The sequence below is a fragment of the Phyllobates terribilis genome, unplaced genomic scaffold (genome assembly GCF_046119375.1).
Source record: "Phyllobates terribilis strain yellow unplaced genomic scaffold, ASM4611937v1 Scaffold_5__5_contigs__length_657084704, whole genome shotgun sequence".
NCBI lineage: Eukaryota > Metazoa > Chordata > Amphibia > Anura > Dendrobatidae > Phyllobates > Phyllobates terribilis.
The window spans coordinates 5,106,115-5,131,712 of NW_027362765.1; the positions used below are offsets into that span (position 1 = coordinate 5,106,115).

The following is a 25,598-nucleotide window of genomic DNA, read 5'->3' on the forward strand; positions in this document are numbered from 1 at the left end:
AGAGGCAGCTCAGAGATTATTTCATGATCATCTTATCTCTAAGGCAGAAAACAAGCAGTTCTTTACAAAGAAAAATATTTTTAACAGGGGGAAAGTGTGGAGCATCTTCTTTATACCGTAGATAAATCACAGGAGGGTCCATCTTATGTCACGGAAAATAGAGACACCACAACAGGAAACAATAATGTGCTAAATGCCTTTCATACTTACTATTCTAATATTTATGAATCAAGATTTAGAGGAAATGAGGATGAACTTGGATTGTTTCTTGAGGATAAAAAATTACCTAAGTTTAAAGAGGAAAGTAGCTCCTAGGAAATCCACTGACAATGTCTGATCTTGAGGATGCATTACAGTCCCTTGCTAATGAAAAGGCACCCGGCTCTGATGGACTGTCATGAGTTTTTAAAAAAATATAAGGATCTCCTAATCCCTAAACTATGAGATACTTTTAATGAAGCATTAGAATAGGGTCACATACCAAAATCTACGAATGAGGCAATTGTAGTGATCCTTTTGAAACCAGGGAAAGACCTGCTGTCATATCGTCCCTTTTTTCTTCTATCGGTAGACACTAAAATTATTGCAAAGGCTCTGGCAAATAGATTGTTTCACATTATTACAGAGATTATTCATCAGGATCATAATTGCATGTGAAACAAGAGGAAAGAAGGAAAGAATGTATGCTATGCAAAGAATAATAACATGATTTTAGCAAGCAGCAAAAATGAAGTAACTATAAAAGTAATTATAGCATGGATATCGATATGTCCTTTACAGCGGAAGCTGGTAAGATTGTGTCAATATCCACCATGAAACGAGTACTGTATCAACATGGGCTGAAAGGCCACTCTGCCAGGAAGACGCCATTACTCCAAAAGAAACATAAAAAAGGCAGATTAATGTTTGCAAATGCACACAGGAACACAGACCTTAATTTTTGGAGACATGTCCTGTGGTCTGATGAAACTAAAATTGAACTTTTTGGACATAATGACCATTGTTGCGTTTGGAAGAAAAAGGAAGAAGCTTGGATGCCTAAGAACACCATCCCAACTGTGAAACACGAGGGTGTCAGCATCATGTTGTTGGTTTGTTTTGCTGCAGGAGGGACTGGTGCACTTCATAAAATAGATGGCATCATGAGAAAAGAACATTATGTAGCAATACTGAAGCAACATCTGAAACATCAGCCAGGAAGTTAAAGCTTGGGCGGAAATGGGTCTTCCAAATGGACAATGACCGAAAGCATACTGCCAAAATGGTAACAAAGTGGCTTAAGGATAGCAAAGTCAATGTTTTGGAGTGGCCATCACAAAGCCCTGATCTCAATCCTATTGAAGATTTATGAGCAAAGCTGAAAAAGCAGGTACGAGCAAGGTGACCTATAAACCTGGATCACTTACACCAGTTTTGTCAGGAGGAATGGGCCCAAATTCCGACCAACTATTGTGAGAAGCTTGTGGAAGGATATCCCAAACGTTTGACCCAAGTCATTCAGTTTAAGGCTAAGTGCCCACAATGCAGAAATGCTGCAAATTTTTTCCGCATCTCCCTAGCAGGAAAAATGCATGTGAATTTTACATGCATTTTTCCTGTCAGGTAGAAGCGTTTGTCAAGAGTTTTTGTATGCATTTCTGCATGCGGGTTATCAAGCGCTTTTCCAAGAGATTTTAGCATCACTTGGAAAGTGCTTGACAACTTGGTCACACTATATAAATCCATGCAACCGGCATGGATTTATATAGTGTGACCAAGTTAATAGTTAAAAAAAAGAATAAAAATGGTAAAAAATAAAAAACAAACATTATACTTACCTTCCGATGGCCCCCGGTCTTTCCTCCGATGCGTCCGGTATCTTGTACAGTTCGCAATGGTGTAAAAGGACCTGCGGTGACATCATTTAGTCATGTGACAGGTCACACGACCGCTGACGTCAGCGGTCGCGTGACCTGTCACATGACTAAATGACATCACCGCAGGTCCTTTTACACCATTGCGAGCCGTACAACTGACCGGACGCATTGTACAGGAGACCGGGGGCCATCGGAAGGTAAACATAATATTTATTTTTTATTTTAAATTCTTTTTTTAACAGGTACTATGGTACCTGGGTTAGGAGGAGAGTCTCATCTTCTCCAGACCCGGGTACCATCCGCACATTGAATTGCTTAAGATCCGCATGTGCACATGTAGTGATGCGAGTAGTAAGCGATTCAATGCAAGTCAATGGCGGCAATTACGCTGCGTGTCCGCAAAATTAATGGATATGGTGTGTATTTTTCCGCAATGATAATGGGGACCATGGGGCACGTATTACCAAGCATTTTGTAAGCGTTTTCGCTGTGGAAATTCCGCTGCAAAAATGCTTGAAAAACACATATTAGGCACGCAGCCTAAGGGCAATGTTACCAAATACTAATGAAATGTATGTAAACTTTTGACTTTGCAGTAAGTAATAAAAATGCCATAAAACATTCTCTCTCTCTCATTATTCTGGCATTTGGCAAATATTATAAATGATGGTAATCCTAATTGACCTAAAACCGGAAAGGTTTATTCTGATTTCATGTCAGATATTGAGAAAAACCTGCAGATGTGTCTTTTTATATAGTGTATGGAAACTTCTGGTTTCTACTGTAGGTGATATCCAGAAGTCTACTGATCCTATTCTGAACATTATTGGAGAGTTTGGTGAATGGTCAAGACTGTCCATTATTTGGGATAAGTCGGTTATTCTACCATGTGATGATATCCCTGATTCCAGCATATTAGAACCTACACGAATACAAAGGGTTGAGAAATTCTAATACCTTGGTATAAGTATAACAATAAGATCTCCGGATTACATTGCACTGAATCTATATCTTCTTCTGGAAAAGTATAAAAAGAAAATCGATGCGTGGTGGAGATTACCATTATCAGCTGTAGGAGGAGGGAACTTATTAAAAATGATATTGATGCCCCAACTCTTATACATTCTGCATAGTGCCCCTATTTGGATCCATAATTCCCATTTTCAGAAAATTCATAGCAAGTTTCATTCTCTTATATGGAAAAAGAAATCGTCTAGGATAAAATGTGAATAACTACAAAGTGACGAGGAATCTGGTGGATTGGCGATTCCTAATGCACTAATATATTATATTGCAACATTTGGGTGAGTAGCAAAGTGCTGCAAACCCAAATAGTATTAAGGGGTTAATTACCTCAGGAACACCGTGGAATATTCCTATTCATATAGTGGAACTGAATGACCTCGCACACAAGAAATCACTATACCCTACACTTGCTCTACTCTACAAGGTCTGGGATAGGGGTAAAGATATAATGGAAATAGGAGACTGCAATGAATCTACACCTATATGGTTTAATAATAAATATGCAGAGGTCTATAAATTAGAGGGATTCCGGAGTTGGGTGGATAAAGGAATATATATGATATAAAACGTTATCTGAAGGGATACTTAAGTCCTTTGATCAATTAAAGGGGGGATTTGGGTTGACAAATAAACAATTCTATACATCTCTACAGTCTCGGCATTCATTTAATGCACAATCAAGATGGACTCCCTTTTGGGTAGAAAATAATACTTTTGTTAAGTTGGTATTAGAGAAGGGAAATACTAAGGGTCATATTTCTGATATTTTATTGAGTCCTTCTTGATAATTATTTAACAATATTTCCTTCTCCAGCTAGACAAAAATGGATGGAGATATAGGTCCAATTTCTGAGGATCAATGGAGAGCGGTATTAGAACTGGTACCCCAATTATCTTTACATGAGGGGCAGAGATTTTCCCAGATCATATTAATACATAGGAAATATAAGACGCCTAGATTCCTATGTAACATAGGATACCGGACTGCTGCTGAATGTCCAAGATGTAACTTGGATGCTGCGGGCCTATTACATCCGCTATGGGAATGCCGGGAGTTAGGTAAATACTGGAAAGGAGTTCTGTCTATTATAAAGAGGGTATATAAAATAGATATTCAACCAGACCCAAAAAATGCCTATTAGGTATATTAGAGGATGATATGGAATTTAACCCAATTTCAATAGGGATTTCACGTATTTTATTTCAAGCTAGGAAACATATTGCATCCAAATGGATTAACCCCTTATCTCCAGAAATTAGTGAACTCAAAAATAGGATAAATAATATTATCAGATTAGAAAAAGGGGTATATAAAAAACTAAACTCCATGAATACATTTAAGAAAACATGGGGCTTATGGTTGGATACACCTGGAATGCCATCAAGGGGGTTATTGTTGGAGAGACAATGACTTATGGGAGAAGGGCAGTATTGGCGAGGTCTAATGTTTCATTGTAATGTGTATTGGAATTCCTTAACATGTGGTATGGGTAATATAGCACACCTATATGTGTATAGGATTATAATGTTTATTACAATATTATGGTTATATAAGAGATTTCAAGAATGTGGAATGTTAATTGTAAGATATAGTAACTGCAAGTTATCAGATGGTAATGGGCAAGCTGAAAGGATATATAGGAGAGATGCATGTATGTGATCCCTATGGTATGTTATTTTATTATTGTATGCACTGGTTTCTTGTTTTATAAAAAAACAACTAATGAATAAATCTCAATAAAAATGTATTGGATTAAAAATAAGATTAGAAAAAAGGCTTCTACCCTGTGTGGGTTCTCTGGTGCCTAATCAAATTGGATTTCTGGTTAAAACATTTCCCACAATCTGAACATGAAAAAGGCTTCTCCCCTGTGTGGGTTCTCTGGTGCTTAACCAAATCCGATTTATGGGTAAAACATTTCCCACATTCTGAACATGAAAAGGGCTTCTCCCCTGTGTGGGTTCTCTGGTGCGTAACCAAAGCTGATTTAAGGTTAAAACATTTCCCACATTCTGAACATGAAAAGGGCTTCTCCCCTGTGTGGGTTCTCTGGTGCGTAACCAAAACTGATTTATGGTTAAAATATTTCCCACATTCTGAACAAGAAAAAGGCTTCTCCCCTGTGTGGGTTCTCTGGTGCTTAATCAAACCTGATTTCTTGTTAAAATATTTCCCACATTCTGAACAGGAAAAGGGCTTCTCCCCTATGTGGGTGCTCTTGTGTCTATCAAGAATCATTTTACGATTAAAACATTTCCCAGATTCTGAACAGGAAAAGGGCTTCTCGCCTGTGTGGGTGCTCTTGTGTCTATCAAGAATCATTTTACGATTAAAAAATTTCCCACATTCTGAACAGGAAAAGGGCTTCTCGCCTGTGTGGGTTCTCTGGTGGTTATCAAGATGCTCTTTCCGGTTAAAACATTTCCCACATTCTGAACAGGAAAAGGGCTTCTCGCCTGTGTGGGTTCTCTGGTGGTTATCAAGATGCTCTTTCCGGTTAAAACATTTCCCACATTCTGAACAGGAAAAGGGCTTCTCCCCTGTGTGGGTTCTCTGGTGGTTATCAAGATGGTCTTTCCGATTAAAATATTTCCCACATTCTGAACATGAAAAAGGCTTCTCCTCTGTGTGGGTTCTCTGGTGATCAACAAAAACTGATTTCTGGTTAAAATATTTTCCACAATTGGAACAAAAAAATCTATTGTCCGCTGTTTGTATTTTTTGATGTTTAAGAATAGACTTTTCGAGGGTAAAACTATTTCCATTTTCTGAACATAAAAATGATTTCTTTGCTTTAGGAGCAGTTAGTTTTTTAATGCTTATTTTATTTTCATTTTCCTTAGTAGTTGGCAATGAATCAGAAGATAGGACCTGTTTCATAGGATCAGATGATTGATGTTTGCTGTGAAGGGATGATGGTATATCTGGAGTAATGGCATTCACTTCAATTGTATCATGTGGGATCTCAAGATCATCCAATTTAAAAATCTCCTGTCCCTCTGATCTTCTGGTACAGTCATCTGCTCAGAAAAAAAAACAATTATTAATTTTGAATAAAATGTCCTTGAAATTTATGTTTTTGAACATTTCTACTTAAAATGTCTAAACAAACACATCCCTGGGCTACATGCTAGTCCAGGAAAATGAAGAAATATTTGCTCGTTTAAAAATCAATTTTATTAGACACAAATCTAAAAAATAGAGAAATATTTAAAATATTTTAAATATTCCTCTATTTTTTAGATTTGCGTCTAATAAAATTGATTTTTAAACTTGAGCATATATTTCTTCATTTTCCTGGACTAGCATGTAGCCCAGGGATGTGTTTGTTTAGATTGATTTAGAAGTGGTATGCTATCTTTATTTATTTTTCTATGGGATTCTTGTGTTAATTGTACTTAAAATGTCTGTAGAAATGGCAAGTTATTGACAGAATGACAGTTCACAGTCTAATAGAAAACCTCATAGGATGAACCAGTAGAGCGTGGTGTCCAACTGTTCATTCTGCCTCCAAAATATGGAATAAGAAGCCATCAAAAAATGTTATGTAGGCAAAAATGATACCAATAAAAACTTCTACTCATCCTACAAAAAACAAGCCCCCCACTCAGGTCCATCATCTGTCAGTGGAAAAACAGAGGTTTCCACTTTATTAGTGGCTCAAAGGCACTTGAGAATCAACATGGCTTCCATAAACCAATCCAGCAATATCTTCTTTTCCGAAGCCAAATCTCCCCCTCACTTCTGAGCCTTGCAGTGCGCCCAAAACACATTTAGCATCCATGTATTTGGCATTACTATAGTGAGAAGAACCCACTTAATTTAAGGTGTTTGTGTATCCTGGAGCACAATCTGAGCACTATGTGTTGGGTAATAAAATGGCCAATATGCAATTTTTACTCTCCAACATCCAGGGCTAATTTTCGGAAAATGCCTGTGTAGTCAAAATAATCAATACTCCTATAGATTAATTCACTGAGAATTGTAATTTCCAAAATGAAGTCACTTTATGGGGATTTCTACTGCTCTGGTTTTCTGACATTTTGTCATATTAGGGCTTCTGCAAATGGTTTGTCCCATCTCCTCTGGGATCTGATCCTGTGAATCGGCTTCTGTCACCAGGAGTCGCCTTATTCATTCTGCAGGCGGCGCTGGTAATGGGAGTAATTAGAGTATGGGGCTCGGTGGCTCTTGGCAATCTAAACTATCTTAAGGGACAATATTTTCATGCAGATGAGTTTCAAGAAGAAATATTAGGCATTCAAAGAGAACTTTTTATAATAGTGCAGAGATGAGGTGTCTTAAATTTAGAGCTTGGGCATTTGGAAGAGGCAATGGAGATCTTTTTGAAAGGCTACCAGGGAGTTACAGAGTCACATAAGTGAGGAAGGCCGATCCCACTACAATGAAGCTATCATACTGAATGAACTGGTAAAAAAAAAAAAAAGAATATAAAAACATGTAACATCCCCAACAACAACGTATGTATGAAGGGAGAAATCCAACACTAAACCGGAGTTGCACTCATTTATGGTGGAGCATTGGAGCTACTATGAATTCTGACCAGCAGAGTATAGAAAGTATTAGTGCTCCCTGTTTCAGGAGAGATTGTGTAGTAATCTGAATTCCTTAGGATTGAAAACATAATGGAATTTATGACGTGGAGTGAATCCATGAAACCAGGGCTGGAGCCAACACATCTCCTGCAGGCGGGAATAAATGTATATTACAGCCATCAGCCACGCACAGCTTAGAGATATATCATGGCACAGGTGTAATGTTTTTAGTGTAGCTTATCGCAATCCTGTTTGAAGTTAGTTGGTTGAAAAGAAAAAGAAAAGTCAAGATAAAGGGAAACTCTGCTGTTATTGTACAGTGTCTTGTAAGGACCATATGAGCACATTCAGCAGCACAGAAGGGCGAGAAGGTAGATTCATCCAATAAGATATCATTGTTCTAGGAAGCCAACACCATCATTACCCTCCGCTTTCTCTTACAGGCCCATCGTAATATTTTTCTTCAAGTGATTTTCTAACTTGTCAGCACATTCTACGTACGCTGTCATTTGGCTTTGTAGTTTACAGATATGGGCAGGTAACGGTCAGCGTCTCCTAATCCTAGGGGGTAGGTGGATCCTCCAGGTTGTAAGTTCTATAGAAAAGGTCTTTCACAATTTCACAAAGTAATTTGAACATTTTCGGACAGAGGAGAATGTTGTGGTCGAGCGGCAAAATGGTGATCCACGATTGTGATACGGCCGGACTACACCACCGATAAAGCAGCCACAGCCGGTGACTGAGAAGAATCTGTGAGTTCACTGCATTTAGTGGTTACGACTCACCTGGGTGGTCATATGTAGGAATCTCCTCTTTACACCGCTCATCACCCATCACATATGTCTCTGTAGTATTAATATGGGTCTGATCTTCACTCTGGAACAAATATTATAGAAGTAAGATGGAGAAGTCCCATCTATGATCAGCTCTAATCCCGTCATCTCCACTGTTCTCATTACACAAATATAAATATTTGTGGATAAAACAAGACTGAGCACAAGACCTTTACAGCCGTCTACACATTGTAGGGGAGATCTCATGACACCTTCTCTCCATCTACCTGATGATCCTGAGGAACATTGGGATCTTCTTGTTTACAGGCCTGTGGAAGAAGAGGACGGGGACATCTCTCTGGTGTTGTCCTCTTACTGGATCGATCTGGAGGAAACACATACAGGGACTGAATTATTTTCATACGGATAATTGTAAGCTGCGTGTATTTAGTCCTGTCTATTACCTGGTGATGTGAGGGGCTGGGGAATCTTCATCATGACGTCCCTGTACAGATCTTTGTGTCCTTGTAAATACTCCCACTCCTCCATGGAGAAATAGACGGCGACATCCTGACACCGTATAGGAACCTGACACATACATTGATACCGTCATCTCCACAATCCCTTCATAGCGTTACTGTATAATGTCCCAGCATTCCCAGTAATGTCACCTCTCCAATCAGAAGCTCAATCATCTTGTAGGTGAGTTCTAGGATCTTCTGGTCATTGATGTCCTCATGTATCAAGGGGTGAGGTGGAGGCCCCGTGATTAGTCTCAGGGGTTTTCCCCATCCCTCAGACACAGGGTCCTGACAGCACTCACTAGAGGTCTTCTTCACTACTGTGTAATCCTGGTTAAGGAAAGACACATTAATAAATCTCACAACAGACATTTCCAGAGTCCTCACCTCTCCAGTTCTGTTCATCTGTTATTCCCATAGATAAGAATGATTAAATGTGATGTCATCAGAATCTCTCACCTCTCCAGTAAGCCGGAAGAGGATCTCTAGGGTGAGGTGTAATATCCTCGCCGCCATCTTGTCCCTGTCCATATCCATCTTTGATGGATAAATCAGGAAAATTTTCTTATATGGAAGATCTCCACTGAGAGGATCCCGTGTTGTAGAGACCTGAATGAGGAGATGATGAGCCGATGGAACATCATAAAAATCCTGTTGGTATAATACAACTATTGGACATAATGAGGGGAAACATATAAGATTTATGATTTTACAGTATTTAGTTTTTTCTTTACATCTAGTAATAAAACCTTTATATTTTAGGCCACAGACAACAAGCAATTTCTTCCTCGGAGTCTGCAGCTGAATACGTTTCTCATAGACTCATCTTCCATACCGCTAATTCTCGTCTCATATTCCGACACTGGCATTAGCAGTACTGCAGGAGATATTAATTTCACGTGACATGAGAAATAACTACATGATGAGGCAACATCTTCTACTACGGCTCTAAAAACATATTTAGCCACAAACCGTCACTAAACACATCAACACAGGCTGTCTGTATGAATGTTCCCCGTCTTCCCCGGACTGTAATCTTCTATCAAGTTACAGCTCATGTCTGATTCACACACAGAAGTTTGAGGATTTTATAAAAGCTGTTTTGATTGCACAAACACCGCGGACAACAATTATTTGATATCAAAGTCTACATGTACAGTGTATTATGGGGTTTATTTCTGGCCTTAGGCTTTCCTATATTACAAGAAAAACCCCAGAAAAAAAGCAGATATTAAAATGTTTCAAAAGAAAATGGTCACCAACAATTCTTGTAAAAAGAAAAAACATGCAAAAAGCAGAAGACACATATTATTTTTTAAAACGTTAAACATTTGTTTTTGTTTTTATATGAACTCTTTTGGGCACCAGAACATAGATGTACACAGCAAGGATGACACAGGTGCGGCTGCAACAAAATCCCTGGCAGCTTAACCACTTGCTCCTGCAAAAAGCAAACATGGTATCTAAGAAGGTGTGACAGAGTTTGGCCCAATGCCCCTTCTTCCCCAAGTGCTCAATGGTATAGTTCCTACAATACTTAAATGCCTAATAATGGTGTCTGGGCCTGCAATGTACAAAAGTCTATTAGGCCGGGACAGAGGCAGCGTCCAATAAGTTACCTTTTAACGCCACCCTTAAATATTAGACTAAAGTTGCATGAAAGCACTGATTTTGGGGGTTTTGGTCGACTATATAATGTATTTGGGGGCCTCCCTACAGATGCAGTCAGTCATACAGACCACAGGAAAGCTGGAATATTTGTGTGTATGGGGGAGTCGGGAGAGATAGCCATCTGCCAAATGACCATTCAACCAACACTTATCTCATGTGTATGGGGTCGTTACTATTGCACTGACAGGTAGTGATAATACACGGCACTACAGTAGTACAGTGCATCACCTGAGCAATCAGAGGCTTGTATGTTGTATGATTGCACTAATGAAAGTTGTTTAAAAAAGTTTATAAAAAAGGTTTAAAAAAAAGTTTAAGTGAAAATATCACAGTTTTAGCAAAAATAAATATTTGTCACTGTAGGGAAAGCATGCATGTAATGGGAAAATGGAGAGGGAGGTCAGCTCACTGTTTATTCAATGCACCTTGTCTGAAGATCACCGCATGGAGCCGCCCTGGTCAGGGACATTTCAAGTAGAGAAAGGAGGAGGGATGAATTCTCCAGCATTGTCTATATTGTTAAAACCTCACATTTATTGTAAATTCATAAAAACTGTTGTGATGGCATACCACCAAGTGCCCACATACCAAACCAATGCTTATTCATGGTTTGCAACATGTGAGTCTGATACTTTTATATCCTTCCCTTTCAAACACCTGGGTGTCCATTGATTACTGAGTACTTCTCAGACAATTTGACCCTGTACTGTATGGAAGGAAAAGAAAATTGTCACAGTTCCACCCCTCACTGTGTCTGGGATGCAGTTACTGACAGCTCAGCCGTCCAATCTTGTACAGGGGCATGCTGGAGCTGTCGGTACTTTGATTGACAGCTCGGTGGTCCAATCTGGTACAGGAGCGTGCTGAAGCTGTCAGTGTGTTGATTGACAGCTTGGCTGTCCAATCTGAGGCTGGGAGGCACTGGCTATTTCCAGGTGTTCATCATTCCAGGTGAATGCTAGGCTACATAACTGAGCTGTTTCTCCCTGACCTCTGCCAGACCTACATTCAGCTAGTGTGAGGTTTGTTTCTCTGTGCCTAAGTGTTCTTTGTATTGATATTCTGTTGCCTGACCTTGGACCTTGCTCTGCCCATCCGTCTGTTTAACTCCTTCTGCTCTGATCCGCTATCCTGGTATTCTGACCAACGTAACGTTACCTGACTATGCCTTTGCCTCTTCCCTCTGTTTATGACGTACCCTCCTGTTTTTTTACTCTGGACCCCTCGACTATTCTGTCTCACAGCTTGGCAGTGAAAAGTGACTCAGCGTCACATTACGTCTGGCCAATACGTTTTTCTTTTTCATCTGTATGGAGACTGTTCACACGCTCTGTGACCATATGGCGAATTTGAAGCTGATGACTCAGGATCTGGCTAAGAAATGCCAGAGTCTGGAGTCATCACAATGTCAGTTGCAGGGTCAGATAACTAATCTAATGAAAATCTCGGATAACCCTCCACTGCCGGCAGTGGCTGTGACGTTAGTACCCTCTGATGTACAGTTGGTCTCTCCTGAATCTGTATTAGACCTCCATGATAAATTTTCTGGAGAGAAAGACCAGTTTAGGGTCTTCAGGGAGAGCTGTCAGGGGAGGAGTTCTAGCCGGTGGGAATAATCATGTCCCTTCGGCAAGGGTGCCCTCAGACCTGGGCATTTTCCTTGTCCCCACAAGCCCCAGAACGGTTTTCTGTTGACGCCTTCTTTGACAGTTTAGGACTGATATATGACGAACCCAACAGGATCCAGGTCGCTGAGGCTAAGATCCTGGCTCAAGGGGGTCGCACAGCTGAGGACTACTGTACTGAGTTCCGGCAGTGGTCCACTGCAGTTCTGTGGAACGATGCAGCTCTCAGGTGCCAGTTCTACAAAGGCCTTTCTAAAACCCTTAAGGACGCCCTGGTCCTCCATGAAGCTCCTTGTTCCCTGGCGGAGGCCATGACCCAGGCCATATGAATGGACTGTACAATCCATGAGAGACGTGAGGAACAACAAGCTGCCCATTATATTCTCCCGGAGCAGGTCCATTTACCAGAGGTGGAGCCATTGGAGATTAAAGTTGCCAGTCTTCGTGTTGTAGAGGTAGACAAGATCTCGGACTCTGCCTGTATTGTGGTCTCGCTGAACATTTTCTCAAGAATTGCCCTACTTGCCCTCAGGCTAGCACACCATCAGGAGAACGTCCGAGTCTGGGTGATGGCCAAGGAGGTCACCCAGACTCCCACGTACCTTTTTCTGCTAAAGTACTGATAAATACAGTGTTATGCTTTGAGAACCAGGTGTTATCAACATTGGCTTTCATTGACTGTGGGTCTGCTGCTAACTTTATTGATTCGGGACTGGTTCTGAAGTTAGGGTTAGGGACAGTTCGTTTAGAAAGACCCAAGCAAATCTTTGCCCTTGACAAGACACCATTATCTAGGAATTTGATCAAGAAGGTAACAGTGGATTTCACGCTTCAAGTGGGAGCACTCCACCTTGAATCCTTCTCATGTTTTGTGTTGGATAATTTACCTGTTGGGTTGGTACTAGGGCTTCCATGGTTGCCGATTCACAATCCTGTTATTGATTGGTGTCAGAGGGAGATTGTTAAATGGGGCCCTAATTGTTGCAAGAAATGTTTAAAAACTGTACAAACATGCTCCGCTAGTCTGAAGGGTCTGCCGGGATACCTGAAGGACTTTGGAGATGTGTTCTCAGAGAAAGAGGCGGAGATACTACCTCCCCATCATCCTTATGATTGTGCTATTGATCTTATTCCTTGTGCCAAATTGCCTAAAGCTCTCCTTTACAATTTGTCTGGGCCTGAATGGGCAAGAATATGCTAACAAAAGTTTACAGAAGGGTCATATCCGTCCTTCCTCCTCTCCGGTAGCTGCCATTTTTTTCTTCGTAAAAAAGAAAGATGGGGGTCTCCATCCTTGTCTCGATTTCCGAGAACTCGACAAAATCATGGTTAAAAATACGTACCCACTTTCACTCATCCACAACCTATATAATCAGCTTCTGGGGGCCATGGTGTTCTCTAAACTTGATCTTAGAGGGGCTTACAATTTGATCCGCATCCGGGAGGGTGATTAGTGGAAAACAGCGTTTTTAAGGTCTGAGGGTCTGTTTGAAAACCTTGTCATTAGTGTTGAGCGAATTTGTTCAGCATTTCGGAGCTGATTTTTTGGCGTGAAAAAGTCGGAACCCTGCACACAAACACGAATTTTAAATGCCAAACAAATTCGCTCAACACTACTTGTCATGCCATTTGGGTTACTAAATGCACATGTCCGTGTTGTGTTACAAAGATTAAGTGAGAACTCTTTGTGTGCTAAATTAGAGAAATGTGTTTGTTCTGTTCAGGAAATTTCATTCTTGGGGTTCATCTTGTCAGCAGAAGGGTTTAAGATGGACCCTTGGAAGGTACAGGCCATAATTGACTGGGTTCAGCTTCGTGATCTCAAGCCTTTGGAGCATTTTGTGGGATTCGCCAACTATTATAGGAAATTTATCAAGAGGTTTTCTCAGATTGTGTAACCTCTTACTGACCTTACACGTAAGGGGGCAAATCTCAAGGTGTGATCACAGGGTGCTATCAGGGCTTTTGAAAAATGAAAAGAGTGTTTCATGCCTCTTCCCATTCTGATCTAACCGGATCTCAAAGAGCCATCCATTGTAGAGGTGGATGCTTCGGAGGTCGGAGTGGGGGCGGTTTTGTCGCAGGGGTCCAAAACTCTGACTAACTTGCGTCCATGGGCTTTTTTGTCTAAATAATTTTCGGCAGAAAGAAGTTATGATGTTGGGAATCGTGAGTTACTTTCTGTAAAATTAGCCTTTGAGGAATGGAGGCATTTTTTGGAGGAGCGGTTCATCCAGTTACTGTGGTCAGTGATCAGAAGAATCTAGCTTACATTGAATCAGCTAAAAGATAAACTCCCACAGAGGCATTACATTCAGACCGGAGTCTAAGAATGTGAAAGCTGACGCATTATCTCGTAGTCTCGATTCAGTTTCTCCTCCAGAACCTCCATCCTCCATTATTCCTCAGGGTATTGTGGTTTCTATGGTAACCTCAGAATTGGAAAAGGAGATCCATAACGCCCAGTCATTGGCTTCTCCCGACACTCCAGGATCTAAATCATTTGTGCCTGTGTACCTAAGATTGTGTGTGTTACAAGAATTTCATGATTCCGTCTTAAGTGGTCATCCTGGGGTTACTGCTACATGGAAAGTCATTACCAGACTTTTTTGGTGGCTGTCCATGCATAATGATATCAAAGATTTTGTATCTGCTTGTGATGCCTGCGCACGCGCTAAAGTCAGTCACATCCGGCCGTCCGGGGAATTGGCTCCACTGCCAATTCTAGAAAGGCCATGGACTCATTTGTCCATGGATTTCATCATGGATTTGCCTCTGTCTGGTGGGAAAATTGCTATCTGGGTGGTAGTTGACCAATTCAGCAAACAAGCTCATTTTGTTCCTTTGTCAGGATTACCTAATGCAGAGACACTCTCCAAGTTGTTTATTTCTCATATTGTAAGTTACGTGGTATCCCTCTTAACATTTTGTCTGATAGGGGAGTACAATTTGTCTTCAAGTTGTGGAGAGCTTTTTGTAATAAGGTCAGGATTAACTTGTCCTTTTCATCTGCTTACCACCCTGAGACCAACGGTCAGACTGAGAGGACAAATCAATCTTTGGAACAAATTTTAAGGTGCTTTGTGGCAGCTCAGCAGGAGGACTGGTCTTCGTTTTTACCTCTTGCTGAATTTGCATTTAACAGTCGAGTACAGTCTACTGGAACCTCTCAGTTTTTCTGTAATTATAGATTGAATCCCCATTTTGGTGAATTTTCTAGGATTAGTTCTAAATGTCCTGGGGTGGAAGTCGCCGTACAAATACTTGGAGATGTCTGGAAGGAGGTTCAGAAGAATATTGGACCACTTAGACTCGCCAAAAACAGAAGGCCGATAGAAGACGTTCAGTGGGTCCTGTTTTTAAGATCGGGGATAAGGTTTGGTTGTCATCCAGGAACTTTAAACTTCAAGTGCCGTCTGCAAAATTGGGTCCAAAGTTTATTGGTCCAAATGAGATCGTTGAGGTGGTCAATCCAGTGGCATTCAGATTAAAGCTTCCTCCATCCCTTCGCATCCCTAATGTCTTCCATAAATCCCTATTAAAGGCGTTTATCCCTTCGGTATTATCTCTCTCATCCCCGCCTCCTCCAGTGTCAGTCGACGATGGCTTAGAGCATGAGGTTCAGAGGGTGGTGGATTCTCGTAGGGTCCGAAATTCCCTCCAATACCTCATCCACTGGAGGGGATACGGACCAGAGGAGAGATCCTAGGTCCCTGCTTGAGATGTGAAGGCCGATCAGTTAGTCAGGGCCTTCCATCTAAAGTTTCCTGGGAAGCCTTGGGGTCCAGCGGCCTCCCTTAGAAGAGGGGGTACTGTCAAGGTTCCACCCCTCACTGTGTCTGGGATACAGTTACTGACAACTCAGCCATCCAATCTTGTACAGGGGCATGCTGGAGCTGTCGGTACTTTGACAACTCGGTGGTCCAATCTGGTATAGGGGCGTGCTGAAGCTGTCAGTGTGATGATTGCCTGCTCGGCTGTCCAATCTGAGACTGGGTGGCACTTGCTATCTCCAGGTGTTCATCATTCCAGATGACTGCCAGGCTACATAACTAGCTGTTTCTCCCTGACCTCTGCCAGACGTACTTTCAGCTAGTGTGAGGTTTGTTTCTCTGTGCCTAAGTGTTCTGTGTATTGAAATTCTGTTGTCTGACCTTGGACCTTGTTCTGACCATCCGTCTGTTTAACCCCTTCTGCTCTGATTCGCTATCCTCCTGGTATTCTGACCAACATAACGTTACCTGCCTAAGCCTTTGCCTCTTCCTTCTGTTTATGACGTACCCTCCTGGCTTTTAACTCCGGACTCCTCGGCTATTCCGTCTCACAGCTTGGCTGTAAAAAGTGACTCAGCGTCACAATAATACACAAATACAACTCATGCATGAGATATTCAATAAAATCACTGAAAATCAAAGACAAATACAATTAATTGCACTGTAATATTAATCCTGTCTGATGTCCATTCCCTGTGGGGCTCTAGTTTGTAATTTAAAAATCCAATGTGACTCTCTATTTAACATTTTTCTTTTCATATCTCCACCTCTTAATGGTTTATAAGCCTTTTCTATTCCTAAAATCTGAAGGATATGATATCCCTTTTATACAAAGTAACATAGTAAAGTAGGTTGAATAAAGACCTAGGTCCATCAAGTTCAACCTTTCTCCCCCAATTGTACTCCCTACGCTAACACTAAACTAACTTAATGGAACCAGGCCTCACAAATGTATTACCATTTTTATTATTACTGCACTATTACAGTTACAAATGAACCAGTTTATAATTTTTTAATTAGTTTTATTTTTTGTATTACTCATATGGTATTACTAAAATCTCTGTACTTAAATCTGTTGATCCAGAAGAAGGCAAAAAACCCAGGACACATTCAGACAATTTGCATCCTTCTTGACCCCGAGAAAAAGCGATCAGTACAAGAACCCTGGATCAAATGTACTACTATAGGTGTAACATTTTGTATAATTTAACTGTAACCCACAATGTTACCTGTGTCAAGGAAATCATTCAGCCCTTTTTTGAAAGCTGATATAGTGTCTGCCATTACTACCTACTGTAGTAGGGCATTCCACAGCCCAACTGCTCTTACTGTAAAGAACCATTTCCTGTTTAGGTGCCGGAATCACCTTTCTTTCACCTGTAATGATTGCCCCCTGGTCCTTAGTATAGTCTTTGGAAGGAATAAGTCATGTGCTAGACCTTTGTATTGACCACACATATCTCTATATATGTAGATGAGATCCCCTCTGAGGCGTCGTTTTTCTAAGCTAAAGAAGCTCAACTTTTTCAACCTCTCATCATATGAGAGGTCTACCATCCTATATAATAATCTAGTTGCCCACCTTTGAACTGACTCTAACTTCTGAATATCCTTTTTAAAATGTGGAGCCCAAAACTTGATCCCATATTCCAGATGTGGCCTCACCAGTGATTAATAAAGGGGTAACAATACGTTGGGATTGCAGGATTTTATTTCTCTTTTTATACACCCTAAAATCTTGTTTGCTTTTGCTGCTTGACATTGAGCACTGCTGCTCAGCTTACTTGTAACCAGAATACCCAAATCCTTCTCCTGTTCTGTAGTCCTGAGTATACTCCCACTTAATGTATATGCAGCAATAGAATTACTCCATCTTATGTGCATTACTCTACATTTATCTACATTAAACTTAATCTGCCAAGTGTTTGTCCATTCAGTCATCTTATCCAGATCGTTCTGCAATATCGTAATGTCAAGATCAGATTTTAATATCCTACATAGTTTGGTATCGTCAGCAAAAACTGGCACTTTACTTACAATCCCATTCCCAAGGTCATTAATAAAGAGGTTAAAAAGAATTGGTCCTAGCACAGATCCCTGTAGCACCCCACTGCGGACTATGTCCTATTTAGAGAATGTACCATTTATGACGACTCTTTGTTTCCTATCATTTAGCCAATTCCTTACCCATCTACATATAGTTCCCCCAAGTCATTGCTTCTGTAGCTTCAGTATAAGGCTGCTATGTGGTACAGTATCAAATGCCTTTGCAAAGTCCAGGTAAATCACATCAGCCACATTACCAACATCTAGATTTGCACTTATCCCCTTAAAGAACCCCAACATGTTGGTTAGGCACAACCTATTTTTCATGAATCCGTGCTGATTATCATTTATTATATTATTCTCTGCAATATATCTCTGCAGGTCATCTCTTATGATGCCCTCAAAAACTATGCACACTACTGATGTCAGACTTACCGGACGGTAGTTACCTGGATCCACCCTCTTACCTTTCTTAAATATCGGTACATTTGCTATCCTCCAATCCTGTGGCACTACCCCTGTTACAAGAGTGTCTAAGAATACGAGATGCAGGGGTTTGTCAATTACTGAGCTCAATTCCCTCAGTATCCGTGGATGAATACCATCTGGTCCAGGAGACTTGACAATGTTTAATTTGCTCAGACGCAGGCGTACTTCTTTTTGTGTTAAACTAGTTATATTAGGAGGTGAACTTTGATTTTTGCCCTCTTGAAAGAACCCTGAAACAGACTGTTTGTTGGTGAACACGTATGAAAAGTGTCAGCTTAATATCTCAGCCTTTTCTTTGTCCTCTATAATTATCTTGGTATTATTGTCTTTTAAGGGGCCAATACCATCTGATTTACTCTTTTTGGCAATGGAATTTAATGTCTCTGTCAATTTGTTTCTCTGTAGATAATTTTTCTAGGTTGATTTCTTTTTTACATTTCTTATTTAGGTCTTTATACTACTGAAATGCTATTTCTGTATTCTCGGCCTTCAAGATTTTGAATGCCCTTTGTTTTTGTCTTATTAAACTTTGTACTGTCTTATTTATCCATAATGGTTTATTTTTATTCCTGGTTCCTTTTTATTCCAGGGTATAAATTTTCTACAGGAATCTAGTAGTATTTCCTTAAACATGACCCATTTACATTTGGTATTCCCAGTTACCATGATATGGTCCCAGTCTACACAATTAAGCTCTTCCCTTAATTTGTTGAAATCAGCTTTCCTAAAGTTCCAGGTTTTAGCATTTTCGTTTTGAAATGTTTTATTAAATATTACATTGAAACTTATCATATTATGGTCGCTGTTTCCCAAATGCTCCCGGACCTCTAGATCTGAAATTGTATGTGGTCTATTTGACAGCACCAGATCCAGCAGATTACCTCCCCTGGTTGGTTCATCTACCAACTGAGAGAGGTAATTGTTCTGAACTGTGGATAAGAATTTGCAGCTTTTAGCACAAAAGATTCTATGTCTCAATGAAAATCTGGATAGTTAAAATCCCCCATAATAAGGACCCTATTATTATTTGCTGCATTTTTAATTTGTTCCAACATTTCGTCCTCTAGAAGTTCAGCTATATTAGGAGGCTTGTAACAAACTCCTCTTAGCAGCTTTCCATTATTGCCATCCCCATGTACATTTACCCAAATTGACTCTACATTGTCGCAGCTCCCACCAATGTTGTCATTGAGCACAGATTTTAAGTTGGATCTTACGAAAATACACATCCCTCCACCTTTTTTCTCTTTCCTGTCCTTTCTAAATGTAGTGTATCCCTCTATATTTGTCACCCAGTCATGGCTTTCATCCAGCCAGGTTTCTGTAATACCCACCACATCGTATTCTCTGACCGACATAAGAGTCTCCAGTTCAGCCATTTTGTTTGCAAGACTTCTTGCATTTGCTAGCAGACATTTAATACAATTAGCAAATTTCCTACTCCTACTCAACTCCTTACTTTCCTTGCTTATCCCAGCCTCCCTAGATCCTCCATAGCCCCTACTCTCCCACTCTGTCTAGTCTATCTAACCCCTTATAAGCATGACTACCCTCCCCCCAGATCTTAGTTTAAAAGCTCCCCCATCCGTCTGACCATTTTTTCCCCCAGCAAAGCTGCACCTTCCCCTATTGAGATGCAACCCATCCCTACCGTAGAGCCTGTAGCCAACCGCGAAATCGGCACAGTTCTCCATGAGCCCAAACCCTTCCTTCCTGCACTAATTTCTAAGCGACTGATTTATCTCCCTAAGCTCCCGACATCTTTCTAGTGACGCAGGTGGCACCGGCAGTATTTGTGAAAACACCACCTTTGAGGTACTGGTCTTCAGCTTCCCTGTACTCATTTTTAAGGACCTTCCACCTCCCTCTAACTTTGTCATTAGTACCAATGTGTACCATGAACGGTGGGTTTTCCCCAGCTCCACCCAGCAATCTGTCTATCCGATCCGCAATATGTTGAACCCGAGCACCCGCGTTATGTTTTTGTGAAAAGTGTCTTGAAACCACAGACACGTTTAATGTTGTGGGATTGATGTCGTCGGATAATTGTCTGCTAATATAGTTTTTTGCGGACCTGACGTGCATCCCACATATTGTAGTTAACTCTCTATACACTCTATTAAATAGATGACCCCTATAGTGTTACAATTGATGAAATTGTGTATTGCAAATTGCTGTTCCATTAGGTTTTCTTCAAATGTGTCGGTTTTATAAACATAGTTGCATGCTTTACAGGATGAATGTCCACATTTAAAAAAAAAATTATAGGATAACCAAGTCACATTGCGTTTGATATTTGTTTCTTGAAAATAACTAGGTGAAAGTTTTCCGCCAAGTGTAGAAGACTTTTTGGATACAAAACTCAAAATATGCAGAAGAATTTACAAAGTCTGGAGGATGGATCTCAGACATCAAAAAAACTAAGTTTGAAAGAGATATCAAAGACTACGAGTCAAATTCAATTTACACATGGAAATGAAACAAACCAAGAGCTACTGTTCTGAAATACAGATCACACAACAAATTCAAAGGAAATAGAGGAAAGCGGAGGTCAGCTTCACAAATCCTAATGTGTCCATGGGTTCCTCTAATTATAATTCTCCGAGGACTTATCTGATGTATCAGTGGGATCAACTAAAGACAGAACAAAAATAAATTCTCAAATACTCCCCACAATTCAGCACAAAACAACGGAGAGGGGCGGGCAGAAAGCACAAACGTGCCCGGACATGTGCGTTCCACGCCGGAGTGCATCACGGTCTCCTATCTGCGAATGCGCATGTCAGGAAGCATGCGTTCCACACCGGAGCGTATAATGGTTTTGGATTGCATTCCACCAACATAGGATTTTTCTATCTTTGAGATCAGCGTCATGGGAGACTAAAAACAAGTATTGCACATCCTTCCATCATGCAATAGGCATGTGGATATACTATATCACTACATAAGATATGGGATGATGGCCCACAGTATACTCCTAAATGGTCAAATTTTCTCTCTATTGCACAATTAGAGATACACAAGGATCACCACAGTTGTTAATTATGAAATAGTATAAGTGGAATATAATTGATAAGTAATAGTTCTGATATAGAAGCTCAGATATCTCGATGAAGTACAACAATATGTGAACCCCATTCACAGGGAACTGAGTAGCAATGGGTAGAGTATACAATCCAAAAATATAATCCAGAATGGGACTGTATTCATACAAAACAAGCATAGTAAATTTGCTCATTGAGTCCCTTAGGGGCCAGTGAAATCAGTCTAACAATCCACTCACTTTCTTTTTTGAGGATAGATCTATTGTTATCACCTCGTTTCACAATGAGTTTAACCATCTCAATGATACAAAAGGAGATGTCTCCAGATTCACCTCGATGTACACTGTTTATGTGTCTCTCTAATGAGGTGTCCCAACCATGGCGTATGTCACCCAAATGCTCCCCCACCCTCCTCCTAGACTCCCACTTGATCTTGCCTACATAATCTAGGGGGCAGGTGCATGTGACCATATATACTAGTCCTGTGGTTTTACAGTTGGAATAATCCCACTGGAAAAAAAGATTTTAACCATGGAGGAGCTCTAGAAAGATTTACATGGTCTCATACAATTACATGTACAATGTTCTCCAAATCTAAAGAAACTGCAGATTCCTCTATCTAGCCAAGTCCCCTTGGGTGCAGGTTTTTTATAGAAATTATGCACTAAATGGTCCCTAATGGACCGACCCTTTCTGAAAGTTATTGTGAGAGTAGATCCCACTGCACCCCTCAGGTCCGGGACAGTCACAAGTATATCCCAGTGTTTTCTGAGGATATGAAAGATACAGTCACTCTGATTGTCATAAGTTTTTCTTACTCGTGTAGTTCAATATTTTTCTTGGTCTCTTGGTTAGGTATGGAGGAGTGTGTGTCTCTCCCATTTTTCTGCAAACGATGATGTGAAATCCAAAATGTACCAGGAGTACCCTTTTTCCCTGAATCTGGTGTTCAGGTCTATAGCCTGTATATTAAAATCTGTGACATTATGGCAGTACCTTCTCAACCATAAAAATTGGCCCTTGGGTATTCCTCTTTTTATGGGGATGGGGTGGTGGCTATCCCACTTCAATAGTTTATTAGTGCTTGTAGGTTTATGGTAGATGAGTGTTCCTAGGGTCCCATCCCAATCTTTCTTGATTAGTACATCCAAGAGCGGCAACTGGTAATAATTAAACTCTGATATAAATCTCAGGCCCAGTCTATAAATATTGAGTTCCCTGACAAATTCAAAACATTGTTCACTCTTCCCAGACCAGATGATAAAAATGTAGTCAGTATATTTATATCATACCCCAATATATGGATGTCATCACTTATGATCATCCCTGAATATTGTGGATTCCTCCCACCAGCCCAGGAATAGGTTAGCATATGAGGGGGCACAGAGGCTCCCCATCGCAGTACCCCTGAGCTGGGGGAAGTACTTACTGTCAAAAGAAAGACGTTATAAGTAAGAGTGAATTTTAGAAGATCCTCCATGAAGTCATTATGTCTGCTACACTCTATTGATGTCGATTTCAATAAACGTCTTACCCCTCTGATACCATCCTCATGCAGTATATTACTGTACAAAGCCTCGATATCTAGTAAGGCCTGCTCCCCTACATGCAAGTATACATGCTCGAGGGTCTACATGTAGGGGAGCAGGCAAAGGGAAAACCAACTCCAGAGGGATTATTCCAACTGTAAAACCTCAAGACTTATTCCAACTGCAGGACCTCAGGTAGCATTATACTGTGTGGGGGCATCATACATACTGCATAAGGGGCATAATGGGGGCATTACACTGTGGGGGCATCATACATCCTGCATAAGGGGCATAATGGGGGCATTACACTGTGTGGGGGCATCATACATCCTGCATAAGGGGCATAATGGGGGCATTACACTGTGTGGGGGCATCATACATCCTGCATAAGGGACATAATGGGGGCATTACACTGTGGGGGCATCATACATCCTGCATAAGGGGCATAATGGGGGCATTACACTATGTGGGGGCATCATACATCCTGCATAAGGGGCATAATGGGGGCATTACACTGTGTGGGGGCATCATACATCCTGCATAAGGGGCATAATGGGGGCATTACACTGTGGGGGCATCAAGGGGGCATTACACTGTGTGAGGGCATCATACATACTGCATAAGGGGTATAATGGGGGCATTACACTGTGGGGCCAGTAAAGGGGTCCTGTACTATGAGAACAGTACGTTTCCTCCCTTCCTGTCTCCATAGTTGGGTCGTATGTATCTATTACAGGAAACAGAACAAAAACCTTATGATTCTTATAAAGGGGCAACACAAGACCCCAAAAGAGTCTCCGTGCTGAAGGGGTTAATGCCCCCTGCGCCCAGTAATGGGGTCTCCACATACCTCCACCTGCAGAGCCGCCACCACATATATGGCTGCTCTGTGCGCACAGGACCTGTGATGAGGTCACAGGAGGGGAGGAGTCAGGGGTCACATGATCAGGGGCCTCAGTGGATGCAGGACTCTGCTGTGCTGGTTGTCATGGTGCTGGATGGATACTCCGGACCCCCGGCGTGTTAGGAGCAGACGGGGTGTTTGTCCCTGGAGCTTCTCTGCTCGGTATAATGAGACTCTGATCTTGTTCTTATAAAGAGGGTTGGAGTAGAATAGAAGCTGCCTGAATATGAGGACCTTGTCTGATCTCTATGTCCTTGTGTACAGAGCTATGGAGATAGCGCTATTCTCTGTATAATAGATGTGATGTCGCTGGAGCCCTAATATTCCTGTACAGGGGTCTCTGTAGAGATAATCTTACCCCAGCATTATGGAATGGCAGAAAGGAGAAAGCGGATTGGTGACATTTTATTGTAATTTCCCTTTAAAAAAAAACAAAACCTGTAATAAAAAATAACTGATTAAAAAAAGTGGTTCATTTTCCCCCATTTTGTCTGTAGGAGGTAAAGAGCCGAGGCTGACGATGCTTTATCTCCAGAAGTCTACAAAAGAGGGAGGATTGGCAGCTCCGAATGTCCTTGTCTATTTTGGGATTATGAGTTAGGAAAAGGGGCAGGAGAACATTTTCGATTTTGTTTTGGGGGCAAGAGATGCAATATTTGTCCATATAGTGTAAATATATGAATACAGGTAGGTCCAGAAATATTTGGACAGTGACTGAATCTTTGTGATTTCAGCTCTGCAGCCTACTTATTAGGATTTAAAATGAAACAACTGAGATACAATAGAACGGGAGACTTTCAGGTTTAATTAAATCAGTTCAACAAAAATATCCTGTGAAATGTTTAGGAATTGCAACCATTTCTCTACGAACCCTCCTCATTTCAGCAGCTCAAAAGTAATTGGACAAATTAACTTTACCATAAATACAATGTTCATGTTTAATACTTTAAAAGACCCAAGATAAAAACATAGTAAGTAAATACTCTTGCAGTAAATGAACAACAACAGTGAGTGCATGAAAATAATATAAGGTGCTTAGTTAACATAATTTTGATCAAAAAAATGTAAAAGACATCCCACCACGCCTCGGTGACCCTATTCGGGACGGTCCTAACCTCTAATATTAAAACCTTACCATTTGTCAAGTAGAGTGTACGTGGATAAGGACTGAGAAGTACCGAGACCCGGCTAATGGACACCCAGCCATGGGAAACTGCATGAATATATTGTCCAGCTCAAAGAAAAGGCAGGCATGTTTAATACTTTGAAGAGAATCCTTTGCAGCAATGATGGCCTGAAGTCTGGAAGCCATGGATGTCAAAGGCTGGGTTTCCTCCTTTGTGAGGCTGTGCCGCCTTCACTGCAGTGACTTCAGTTATTGCTTGTTTGTGGGTCTTTCTGCCTTATGTTTTGTCTACGGCCTGTGAAATGCAGCCCGATGGGGTTGAGATCTGGTGACTGACCCAACCATTGCAGAATATTCCACTTATTTGCCTTAACCCCTTTACCCCCGAAGGTGGTTTGCACATTAATGACTGGACCAGTTTTTACAATTCTGACCACTGTCACTTTATGAGGTAATTACTCTGGAACGCTTCAATGGATCCCACTGATTCTGAGACTGTTTTTTCGTGACATATTGTACTTCATGATTGTGGAAAAATTTCTTCGATATCACTTGCGTTACTTTGTTAAAAAATCGGAAATTTGGTGAAAATTTAGCAATTTTCAAACTTTGAATTTTCATGCCCTTAAATCAGAGAGATATGTCACACAAAGTGATG

At 40.9% G+C, this 25,598-nt stretch overlaps 1 protein-coding gene across 2 annotated transcripts in view; it reads right to left on the minus strand.

Annotated features, from left to right (window-relative positions):
• The window catches only part of LOC141271711 (uncharacterized), a 254,208-nt gene extending 230,373 nt beyond the window's left edge, over nt 1-23,835 (minus strand). The window contains exons 1-7 of one of the 2 annotated variants that reach the window (XM_073681799.1): nt 23,761-23,835; nt 9,193-9,342; nt 8,884-9,063; nt 8,677-8,800; nt 8,500-8,597; nt 8,225-8,315; nt 2,024-5,903 (exon numbers count right to left, since the gene is read on the minus strand). In XM_073681799.1, the coding sequence (XP_073537900.1) occupies nt 4,663-5,903; nt 8,225-8,315; nt 8,500-8,597; nt 8,677-8,800; nt 8,884-9,063; nt 9,193-9,270 (1,812 nt within the window). In that variant the 5' untranslated portion in view covers nt 9,271-9,342; nt 23,761-23,835 and the 3' untranslated portion in view covers nt 2,024-4,662. Of the gene's footprint in view, nt 1-2,023; nt 5,904-8,224; nt 8,316-8,499; nt 8,598-8,676; nt 8,801-8,883; nt 9,064-9,192; nt 9,343-23,760 lie in introns of those variants that run through there. The other variant, XM_073681800.1, reaches the window with a different exon arrangement.
• Between the last annotated feature and the right edge of the window lie 1,763 nt (nt 23,836-25,598).